Here is an 11,978-nt window from a genome sequence, read left to right as displayed (position 1 = left end):
TGTTGATACCATCTTATAAACATTAATTGGCCAGGTAAACACTAGCAAAACAAAAAAAAGAAGTAAATCACAATTCCCGGTATTTTCATTTTTTGTACTCTTTTAATAACATGTTTATTAATTAAAAGCTACCGGTAATTCATTAATTCCCCAATGATTATTCACATAGTTTATGTTACGGGAGAATAGTAGCATAATTTTATTTCATGGTCATTGTTGGGTTTTATTTGAGAGCTACATGAAATACTCTTTTTTAGCATCGTCCTTATAAAATATGTAGCATTTTTAATAAAAAAAAATCTTATATCTAACTGTAATGATTATTTCTAAATAGTACCAATGCATAATTTGAGTACATATTATAATTTAACATTAAATAATTAAAAAAGGCCCACATGAAGCCATTTTTTCTCATAAACTTGTAGTTTATTTTTAGGGATAAAAATTTTCACATGAATTCCTTATTTATCAACTTTATTATTTTTTTCAATTTATTCTAAATACACATTAATTTGTGTAAATATACAGTCCCTGAAATATCAATTAACTATAATAATCTCTACTTATTAAAAGAATGTAAGAAATCCTTGCTTATTAAACAGTTTAAACTCCTCTCTGCTGCAAGTAAACAAAACAAAATACACAAGGGGGCGGAGCTATCATGTCACTCAGAACCTTTTTCACACATGAGTGAACAAAGCAGTCCCAGAAAGCAGTCCCAGTGGCAGCTGGGACTGCTGGGACTGCTTTTCATAGCAGTCCCAGAGCAGTCCCAAAGCGGTCCCAGTGCAGTCCCACAGCGGTCCCAGAGCAGTCCCACAGCGGTCCCAAAGCAGTCGCGGGGACTGCTTTCTGGGACTGCTTTGGTGTCAGGTTGGGTCTGGTCGGTACTGTACGTAATGTCTTCATTTAATATCTTTATGAAATAGATGTCTTGCACTTGTTTTTTGCAGGATGATTGTACAAATATTTTATTTTATCGATAAACTGAAAGTACTATAGGGATTTTCTACTTCTAATTATAGTTTTCAAAGTGAACAGGAAATATTATACTATAATATTAAAATGTCTTCCTACAAATGGCTGTAAGTAAAAAAAACTTGTACATTCACGTAACTATATGCATGTATAATCAATATAGACTACTTCTAATATGTTTCTTAATATTCTAAAAATCACTATTTATGTAAGTCAGATGTTAAAGAACCTAGTGAGGTGTTGTACAAATATAAAAATGAGATGAGCTGTATGATTTTGGTCTAGAACATTACATAACTCAATATAATTTGGACTCATTTATAGTGAAATAAAAAAACATTTATATACTAATTTTTAATGTTTGGTACAGGGACTTGGGTATACAGCATCTGTCAGAGTCTGTGTTTGAGGGACTGTGTCACATACTGGGGTCCTCAGAGATGGTAATTATGAGGAGGGAGATTATGGACTTCAGGGAAATGATGATAAATCAAGTAATGAGAACAAGAGAAGCAGACAGGATGATGATGAGTGGGAGTATGAAAGAAGGACTCCGGCTAGAGAAATCAGATGTGGACACAATGTTTTGGCCAAATGACCACATCGTTATATTGGACTTAAACAAGGCTCAGAAATACGACTTAAGTAGAAAAACACTGATTCTCTGTGATTTTTCTGAAAGCCCACCAGGATTTGGTTTACTTGAACTACTGACACCAACACACAGTGAATGTGTAAAGAATGCATGTATGAGAATAAACGACAGACTCTACATATCCAGTTCCAAATACAGACAAATCACATGTTCAGAAGTTATACCTAATTTTAAGGAGCATGGTCCGTGTGGTAATGGTGTAATAGCGGGAGCAGAGTATGACACTGCCCTATGTTTTGTCTGTGATTTTTGGCCTCTTCCTGCCTCAAAATGGATAGACAGATGTCACTCGTGGCCCCATTCTTATATTGTTGATGAGATACTCAGAAATGGATGCCACTTTGTTGCAATAGGACACAAGCTCGGAAAACATGCAGACAAAGAATGGAGAATTTCCTTCTCTTTAGCAGAACAAAAACTTATATATTCAATGAACCATTGCCAATTCTTGACCTATGGGCTGCTTAAATTGTTTTTAAAAGATTTCAAGAAGGAATTAACTATCGAGGAAAAATTATTGTGTTCCTATCACATGAAGACAGCAGTTTTCTGGGTGATACAACAAAACATAATACCTCAATGGTGTCCTCAAAATCTCCTTCAGTGTTTCTGGGTCTGCTTTAAACTTATCCTTAAATGGGTGTATGAGGGGGTATGCCCAAACTTTTTTATTCCAGAAAACAACATGTTTCTGAGTAATATCCATGGTGAAGCACAAAAAAAATTATTTCTTAGGCTTTATAAATTGTATGAGAATGGTTTAGTATCACTGCTTCATTGTCAATCGATCAGGTCTTGTCTTAACAGTGTCCTTCAAAATCCCAGACAACCCTTTAATAAGGACAAAAATATGCTGATAAACAGGGTTTTGTTTGATTTAAATCTATTTCGTGAGTTGTATCTCTCTGATCTACCAGTAGATAATCTGCAATCATGCATTAGGTTCTTAAATGCTGTAGAAAAGTTGATAATTTTACCTCTGACCCAGAACCAGGTTCTCATATTACGGAGGTTTACATCACATGTACTCCAGAATACTGTTTTTGCACAATGCAAGTTATATACTACCTCAGCTGTGAACAAACAGGCGTATATGACTAATAAAACATACAGTCATATGCTGAAATTAGCCGCCAAGTTTGGGTGTATTTCTGATATGCTGTTTATTGCAATGTTTTACTACAAGACACTTAGATATAAAGAAGCCCTATCAGTCATAGAAATGACAAAGGTCAAGTTAGCACAGCCATATGTAATCAATGTCACAAATATACCCATAAATGCAGTGAGGTACATGTTTCATGAGTCCTTAGGGGGACAGTCCTGGTCTTCAAAGATAAGATATGCTGTAGCATGGGACATTTCTATTTACGATACAGTCTATTACATGAATGAATTAATGCCAGAACAACAGTCTGGGTCACAATCTGGATACCCAGTATTGTCTATACCACAGCTAACATGTTTTTGCATATATGTATTATGTGCGAATAGAAGAGATTTACAGTAGTAATTCCTTTATTCAATCAGGTGAAAAACTGCCAATGAAAACAAAAATAACATGTAGAAATTATCTGAAACTACATTAAAAAAATACAAAAGATTTACAACAGCCAATTATTCTTGCACATAATCAATATTAGAAAATTATCACTTAATACATGTGACAGAAAATGCGCACCATACATTGACATACATTGACAAAATCAGACCCTAGTATATAACATCTCAAATTTGCATTTATGAAGTGACACATAATAAGAATGGTTTTAAATCTGTTATACATCATCAAAATAATTATAAAAACATGTTTGCAAACTTACACTGTTGTCTGATAGAGAAAAAATAGCCAAATTCCATCGGTAAAGTAAACAACTGATCTCACGCGGGAAATATGAAAGCAAGAGTAAAATTAGAACTGTAACAAATAAAGTTCCGGATTGAGTTCCGGCACACTCCTCGCCTGATATTGAAAATATCATTTGATCAAGTTCCAAAAGGAAAAATTAATACACTATACATGTTTATCGAACACATAAGTAAGCAACTAAATACAACAAAAACATGACTACAGTCTCTCAGTGTATCTAAAGATTAACCTTACATCATGAGTTACAAGATTCACATTTGATTTTCTAGTAATAAAATCACTTCACTTATAGGACGCAAAAATGTCTTTGGTTTGCCTTCAACAGAAATTCTGATTTGAATTTTGCGCACGAGGTCGTCCGAACTTGGGATGATGTTGGTAACGATTCCCATAGGCCAACAATTGCGTGGTAATTCTGAATCTTTCAATAGCACAATGTCACCAACAGAAACGTTTCTTTCAGTCCCAGTCCATTTTCGGCGGTTTTGTAGGGTGTTTAAGTATTCAACCTTGTAACGCTTCCAAAATATGGCGGCAAGATTTTGGACTCTTTTCCAGTGCTTACGAAGCAAGTCATTGCGATCGAATTTGTCGACATCCAATAAAATACGGTTTTCAAATCCGAGCTTTTGTGTAAGTAGAGTTGACGGAGTGAGGATCATTGGATTGTTGGGGTCTGTTGACACGGAGACTAATGGCCTTGAGTTAATGATGTGACTAACTTCAGCAAGGAATGTTGAGAGCACCTCGTGAGTAAGACAGGATTTGTGTTGTAGGAGCATAGCTTCTAATATACGGCGGGTTGCTCCAATCATCCTTTCCCACACTCCTCCCATGTGTGAGGAATGTGGGGGGTTGAAGATCCAAGAAATACGATGCTGAAGTAAGAAATCATGAATTGGACCATCTTCTACATTGACAACATTAATCTTCAACTCGTTTGCTGTCCCTACAAAGTTAGTTCCTCTATCAGAGCGGAACAAGAGTACATCCCCTCGAATTGCTATAAAGCGTCGCATAGCATTTATGAACGAGGAAGTGGACATTTCTTCCACTGTTTCAATATGCACTGCCCTTGTCACAAGACACGTGAAGAGAGCGCCCCAACGTTTGCTGTTTGCAGAGCCTCCACGAGTTCTCCTAGTAACAACTTCAAATGGACCAAACATATCAACGCCGACGGATGTAAATGGCGGTTGCCCTAGAGTTATACGATCAACAGGTAAGCTCGACATCTTTTGTGTTTCGGTTGATTTTCGTAGCTTTCTACAAATGACGCATTTGTGGATGATGGAAGACACAAGTCTTTTGGCGCCTACAACCCAAAACCCAGCAGAACGAATATGGCCTTCTGTGAGATGTCTGCCCTGATGACGAACCTCTTCATGACATTTACGAGCAATGAGCAAAGTGATATGATGCTTGGCAGGTAAGATGATAGGAGTTGTGAGGGGGAGGTCGGAACCTAGATTTGTTAATCGTCCTCCAACTCTGAGAAGACCCTGGTCATCAATGAATGGATCGAGGCTCGCGATAGGGCTAGACCTATTCAGAGGTTTCGAGTTCTTGAGCAAGCGTATCTCATCCGAGTATGTTACTGACTGGACTTCTCTGATGACATGATGTTCCATTTCAAGTAGCAATTCAACAGCACTCATACATCTTGAACCATTTTGACGTTTCAAACCAAGGAAATGCTGAATCTTTCGACGAATTGCGGCCAACGCAGTAATCAGTCTATTCCAATCAGAAAATTTCTCGAACACTTTTGAACCAAGACCTTCACTTGGTACAAATTCTTTAACTTCAGTTTTGTGAGAACGAATCTCCACATCCTCTTCTGGTTGCACTAGGTTATAATCACATGTACTTGGAAAATGATGCAAATCACCATCATCTGCTGGACCGAGTAACCAAGCACTTGCTTGAAGGTCGCTAGGTTGAATCCCCCTGGTTCCAATATCTGCCGGATTCATCTCTGAACGGATGTATTTCCACTGAGAAGGCTCCGTATAGCTGCGGATCTTTGCAACGCGATTGGCGACATATACATAAAATCTCTTAGTGTTGTTGTGGATATAACCCAACGTAACTTTGCTGTCACTGAAGAACTGAATGTTGTCTAAGCTAATCTGGAGATGGTCGACTACATTCTGTGATATTTCTACTGCTAACACTGCAGAGCAAAGTTCTAGTCTAGGAATGGTAGTACAACTTGACGGAGCGAGCTTGGCCTTCCCCAATACGAATCCAGTAGAACATGAACTATCCGGGTATGTTACATGTAGAAAGCATACAGCAGCGATGGCGCGTTCAGAAGCATCGCAATAGATTCTTAGTTCCTTGGAAACAGCTGTACTGAGATTTGGTACAATGACACGAGGTAGACGCAAATCCTCTAGTTCAGATAGTGTACGACTCCAAGCGTTCCATTCGGTGAGCAAATCATCAGGCAAAGGATCGTCCCAATCGCATGTGGAAGCTACGATCTTTCGGAGAATTAGTTTGCCGTTCAAAGTGACAGGGGAGATAAATCCCAAAGGATCATACAGACTATTGATCACAGAAAGGATTCCTCTGCGTGTTGTAGTTTTAGTTTCGGTTGAGATGCTAAACTTAAATGAGTCCGATCCTAGATCCCACAGCAAGCCCAAGCTTCGCTGGGTGGGCGTGTCCTTTTCAAAATCCATATCGACGATACCTTTAGCTAAGTCTCCAGGTTCGAAAGCATCCATTACAGCTTTGCTGTTGGAAGCGAACTTATGTAGACGTAGGCCTCCATGCATTTTCATGGCATCTTGGGTTTTGCTGATCAAGTTGATAGCTTCTTGGCTTGAAGGACAAGACCTGAGCCCGTCATCAACATAAAAGTCATTTTTGATAAACTCTTTGATGTCATCACCATGGGTTTTTGCAGCCAAGTCGCCAATTCTCCGTAACCCATACATAGCAATAGATGGTGAAGACTTGTTGCCAAAAACATGTGCACGCATACGGTAAGTGACAAGGGGATTTTCCATCAAATTGTCTTTATGCCAGAGAAATCTCAGGTAGTCGCGGTGATCTTCTTGTACTAGAAATGAATGAAACATTTGTTGAATATCTGCAACTACGCCGACCATTTCCTTCCTGAATCGAATGAGTACACCTAAAAGGTTGTTGATAAGGTCTGGACCTTGGAGAAGCTGGTCGTTTAACGAGACATTCATATGTTTGGCTGAGGAGTCAAACACTCCGCGAATCTGCTCTGGCTTCCTAGGGTGGTAGACCCCGAAGAGTGGGAGGTACCAACGCTCTCTTTCTGGAGGGAGATAAGGTGCAATCTCAATGTGGTTATTGTCAAACAATTTCTGCATGAAGTCCAGAAAATGTTGTTTTTTGGTTTGATTTTTATGCAGTGATGCATCTAACGACTTGGCACGATGCAGAGCAAGTTTGTAATTGTCTGGCATATGATCATGTGGCTCACGGAATGGTAATGGGGCAATCCATTTTCCTTCCTCGCTTAGTTGGAATTCACTGTCCATGATATTCAAAAACTGACGATCTTCAATAGATAGTCCTGGTTTGTTGTCCTGAGTAGTGGTTTCGAACACATTCAATGTTGTTTGTGTGGGGTTGTGTTTTTCTTTAAACACTGAGGCTTTTCTAACGCAAACCACCTGTTCACATGGTTCTAAGCCTGTTGGTCGACCATTCCTAGTGATACAAGTTCTATATGTAGCAACTGCTGACGGATGGTGTTGACCTGATAAGCACACGTTTCCGATGATAGTCCACCCTAACGGCGATCTTTGTGCAAAGGGTGATCGTGGCGGGCCTATCCTCTGTTCGATGACATGGTGAGCTTCAGGTAAGTCACGACCCAATAATAGCATGATATGCATAGATTTGTCATACGGAAGTAGATAATCCGATATGTCGCGCATGTGAGGATAGTGGAGAACTATGTCGGGAGTTGGAATTTCAGCATGATTGTCAGGCATGTTCTCACATTCCAAAACAGGAGGTAACTGTAGTTGAACTTTGTCATAAATGCCTTCAACTATCAAACCTTCAACGATTCTTCCAGTAGTAGTCAACTTTCCTGCGCATGATTCCATGGTATATTCCGTAGGTAAAGAGTTAATAGAGAAGTGATCAAACAATGAGCTTTTTCCTAAAGTACGGTTGCTTTGATCATCAAGCATCGCGTAGGAAAGGACTGCATTCTCTGGTTGATTGTGAGGATATATACGTACTGGGACAATCCTTGCACAAGATTTACCTGTAAAATTAGGTACTCCACAGATGTCTGTACATCGCGCCCTGACAACCTCCTCGCCATGCTTTCTCTCAGAATTGTTAGCATCCTCATTTTGGTAGCTATGGTTTTCAACGTGAAGAGCTGAACTGTGTGTGGTTGATTTGCATAAGTCACATTCAATCTTTGCATGACAGTTTTTTGCAAAATGATCCGATGTATCACAACACCGTAAACAGAAATTATGATCACGTAAAATCTTCTTCCGCTCTTGTAAGTTCTTGTGTCTAAATGCTTTACATTGATTGATGGTATGTTTAGAGCCTTTGTGAATCAGACATGTACGTTTGGTATCGTTCAAACTGCCAGGGCTGATTTCGGTCTTGTGTGTAGAGATGATATACTGGCCTTTCGGCTTATGATTGTTCATCACATTTTGTGGTTTGCCTGTGCTAGGCTTACGAACTTGATTCCAGTTGGTAGCAGTTTCATATATCAGACCTGGGTCATTTCGAATGGTGCTGATTTCACCTATAAACTTCACAAACTCTGTGAAGGGAGGGAAAATAATTTTACGGTCCTTTTTGCAGCTAACCACTCTGTTGATCCATTTGTCCTGGATACCTTTTGGTAGTTTCTCGACGATGGGCTTGATACCTAAAGAGGAATCCAAGTAGGAGAATATTGAGGAATACTCAACGGTTGCTTTCACAGCTTGAATCTCGCACAGAATGTCATGGAGTTCATAAAGATCTTTACGGTCAATCATGTTCGGCAAGTTGAACAATTTTGTTTTCAAGGTTGACTCTAGTAACTCGGCACTACCAAAACGTTGATCCAAGCGTTCCCAAATATTTGATAAACACTGTAGTGGATCATCCGCACATGCTGCTCTCGAGCTCATTATCAGACGGAAAGCTTCGGATCCTGTCCGCACACAGTTGGTTATCAAGGTTAACTCCTCTAAAGGTGTGCACTTAATGTCTGAGGTGATGACTTTAAATTGTTTCTTCCAAACAATGTAACATCTGGCTTATCATCAAACTTTTGTTGCTGAAAGGTTTCTAAGAGTAGGTTTTTCTTCATGACAAAGTTTCCTGGCGATAGATGATTCAAGACTGTAGCTTCATCGTCAAATGTTTCCAGTACACCCATTCTGTCACTGTGTCTTTTCTGTACAATATGTGAAGGCACTTGAGGAGTCGAGGAGACTTCGTGCAAAGTTGATTTTGGAACAAAAGGTTCAGAATCGGGTGAAAGAGGCTTGTCTTGTGGGACGTCAGTTGTAAGCGGAGGCTGGGTATCATTGGTGCCTGTGTTTATTTCATCTAAAAATTGCAAAGTTTTCTCCAAAGGACTCAATTCCTCCTCGGGTAACTTGACTGCTTCATTGTCATCAGCGGTTGATTGTTTTTCGAGGTAAGTGGCTTCGGCGTCCGCTGCTGCGGCAGTCTTACGTTGTTGAAGCAATTCGATCTGTAACGTTTTGTCAAACTGTTCTTTTTTCAGTGTAACTTCTTGTTCTGCGAATTTGAGTTTCACTTTTTCAGCCTCGGCCTTTGCTCTCTTAAGTGCAGCTTCTGAAGCATTTGACTTCTGACTTCTATAAGAATAATCTGTTTTATGTGATTTTGTCATAGATCTTGTCTCAACAGAGTCCCGTTGAAGTGTGATTTTGTCCATTAGAGAGTTGTATTTCTTTTTAAGGTCATTCATGATTTCCCAGTATGCATTGATGTCCTCTTGAGCTTCTGTTTCACGTGATCTCGCGAGAAAGTCTAAATAACTGTTCGCATCTTTGTCATATCTCTTGTACGCTGTGTGTAGATCTGCTTGTGCCATTTCTAGTCCAGTTATTGATTTTGGTAGAGTTTGTTCATAGGTTTCTATAGTGCTACTGAGCATAAAACCAGATGATTTCAATCTTTTTTCAAACATTTCTTTCTGTTCTTTGTAGTACTCTTGACCCTTTTCTGATTTTGATGCCATTCTGACTGGTCTATCTTCTCTATCTACTGTATCGTCGTAACCATCTGTGTACATCGTAGAAGTAGCATGTAACAGTGCGTTGTGAGATAAATGTCCTAGTTTTTTCCCTGTGCTGCCTCTAGGTAGGGTTGCAGACAGCTAACATGACGAATAGAAGAGTTTTACAGTAGTAATTCCTTTATTCAATCAGGTGAAAAACTGCCAATGAAAACAAAAATAACATGTAGAAATTATCTGAAACTACATTAAAAAAAATACAAAAGATTTACAATGTTCAGCCAATTATTCTTGCACATAATCAATATTATTAGAATTAGAATTATCACTTAATACATGTGACAGAAAATGCGCACCATACTTTGACATACATTGACAAAATCAGACCCTAGTATATAACATCTCAAATTTGCATTTATGAAGTGACACATAATAAGAGTGATTTTAAATCTGTTATACATCATCAAAATAATTATAAAAACATGTTTGCAAACTTACACTGTTGTCTGATAGAGAAAAAATAGCCAAATTCCATCGGTAAAGTAAACAACTGATCTCACGCGGGAAATATGAAAACAAGAGTAAAATTAGAACAGTAACAAATAAAATTCCGGATTGAGTTCCGGCACATATTAAGTTTGTTATTTGTTAATAAAGTTTGTGAAGCAATGATTAATATCAGTAAAACCAGGTATACTGTAGATTGGTAAATAATCACGAAGGTTTTAATTTTACAATGTTCACGATTCATCAAATTTCTGTGAAGTCTAGATCTTATACCTATCGTGAATGCTATCCTTAATTTTTCAAAAAGTTAAAATGCTCATACGAAATTTAAATTGATATCTTTCAACATGAAATTAAAACCATTGCTATTGGTACTTTTTACGAAACTGTGACATTTTAAGACCATAATATTAAAACGACGTGAAGGCTCCCATTTGGCTTTCATTTCCTTTAATCTCACGGATGATAAAAAAAAATAAAGAACAAAACAAGAGGCTCATGGACCACATCGCTCAACTGAGTAACTTTCGCCATGCGGTTTTTGAACAGATTTCCCCCTTGTGATACCGATTATGGTCCCGCCCTACCCTAGAGGGTCATGATTTAGACAATTTAGAATCTACACTACCCCGGGGTACTATTATATAAGGTTCATCTTTTCAGACCCAGTGGTTCTTGGGGAGATTTTTAAAATAATTTTTTATATATTTCAATGTGAAACTTGCATTCCCTATTGTGGCCCCACCCTACCCCCAGTGGCGATGATTTTTAAAAAATTAGAATCTGCACTACCCCGGGCTGCTTCCATGTAAGTTTCAGCTTTTCTGGCCAAGTGGTTCTTTAAAAGATATTTTTAAGAAAAGATTTTTCCTCTTTACTTCAATGTAAAACGTGGATTATCTACTGTGGTCCGCCCTATCCCCGGGGGGTCATGGTTTGTACAATTTAGTATCTACACAACCAAGGATTGCAGCCACATAAGTTCAGCTTTTCTGGACCAGTGGTTCTTAGAAGAGTTTTAAAGGTTTATCAAAAAGTTTAATGTAAAAATTCGATTTTCTTTTGTGGCCCTGCCCTTCCCCCGGGGAATATGGTTTGTAAAATTCAGAATCTACACTACCCCAGGATTCTTCCATGTAAGTTTAAGCTTTCCAGGCCCAGTGGTTCTTGAAAAGAAGATTTTTAATTTTTTTTAATATATTTCAATGTAACATTTAAATTCCCTATTGTGGCTCCGCCCTACCCCCGGGAGTTATTACTTTTCTTGATATTTTCTCCTTGAAAGGAGACTTAGCCATTCATTTTAATAACTTAAACTCCCCTTTACCCAAGAATGCTTTATACCAAGTTCAGTTTAAATTGGTCCAGCGGTTCTTGAGAAGAAGTTAAAAATTTTAAAAGTTAACTGACGGACGGACTGACAGACAGATTTCAGCTCAGATGAGCTAAGAAAAAGAAACATTCTATCGAGTATCATTTTTGTACCACAATTTTACCCCTGTATTCCATGGATATTTCTCATTGGCTATAGGGAATTTGCCGCCTCCACCTGTGGGCGGCATTCTCTGTTTGATTTTCGATACTTGCGAACTGAATTCACAACTTATCGATTGTACAATGCCTTTAGCACTCTCCAACATCGTTTTTACTGTTAGGTTATAAAATACTGTATGTGTACTTAAAAAACAAGGCTTCATATTTTAGCGGCTTTGGCGCAATCAACAATGCGCTAAATCATG

At 38.4% G+C, this 11,978-nt stretch overlaps 3 protein-coding genes across 3 annotated transcripts; 1 reads left to right on the top strand and 2 right to left on the bottom strand.

The window, feature by feature from the left end:
* Positions 1 to 1,047: 1,047 nt before the first annotated feature.
* Positions 1,048 to 3,143, top strand: LOC134261879 (uncharacterized). The gene is made up of 2 exons (XM_062744275.1): positions 1,048 to 1,085; positions 1,349 to 3,143. The coding sequence occupies exons 1-2, from the start codon at positions 1,066 to 1,068 to the stop codon at positions 3,141 to 3,143; spliced, it is 1,815 nt and encodes a 604-aa protein (XP_062600259.1). The 5' UTR covers positions 1,048 to 1,065.
* LOC134261880 (uncharacterized) lies at positions 3,134 to 8,725 on the bottom strand. The gene is made up of 2 exons (XM_062744276.1): positions 3,457 to 8,725; positions 3,134 to 3,171 (listed from the first exon to the last, which is right to left on the bottom strand). The coding sequence occupies exon 1, from the start codon at positions 8,648 to 8,650 to the stop codon at positions 3,755 to 3,757; it is 4,896 nt and encodes a 1,631-aa protein (XP_062600260.1). The 5' UTR covers positions 8,651 to 8,725; the 3' UTR covers positions 3,134 to 3,171; positions 3,457 to 3,754.
* Positions 8,710 to 10,357, bottom strand: LOC134261878 (uncharacterized). Its single transcript, XM_062744274.1, has 2 exons — positions 10,231 to 10,357; positions 8,710 to 9,933 (listed from the first exon to the last, which is right to left on the bottom strand). The coding sequence occupies exon 2, from the start codon at positions 9,787 to 9,789 to the stop codon at positions 8,710 to 8,712; it is 1,080 nt and encodes a 359-aa protein (XP_062600258.1). The 5' UTR covers positions 9,790 to 9,933; positions 10,231 to 10,357.
* Between the last annotated feature and the right edge of the window lie 1,621 nt (positions 10,358 to 11,978).

The sequence above is a fragment of the Saccostrea cucullata genome, unplaced genomic scaffold (assembly GCF_032062105.1).
Source record: "Saccostrea cucullata isolate Sc308-1 unplaced genomic scaffold, CSIRO_AGI_Scuc_v1 ctg11388, whole genome shotgun sequence".
In the NCBI taxonomy this organism is placed as follows: Eukaryota; Metazoa; Mollusca; class Bivalvia; order Ostreida; family Ostreidae; genus Saccostrea; species Saccostrea cuccullata.
This window is presented reverse-complemented; position numbering and strand designations above follow the sequence as displayed.

Excerpts from the sequence above, each read along its gene's own strand:
- LOC134261878 (XM_062744274.1), bottom strand. The coding sequence starts at position 9,789 with ATGTACACAGATGGTTACGACGATACAGTAGATAGAGAAGATAGACCA.
- LOC134261880 (XM_062744276.1), bottom strand. The coding sequence starts at position 8,650 with ATGAGCTCGAGAGCAGCATGTGCGGATGATCCACTACAGTGTTTATCA.
- LOC134261879 (XM_062744275.1), top strand. The coding sequence starts at position 1,066 with ATGTCTTCCTACAAATGGCT. Across the intron at positions 1,086-1,348 it reads ATGTCTTCCTACAAATGGCT|GGACTTGGGTATACAGCATC; the intron begins GTAAGTAAAAAA and ends TGTTTGGTACAG.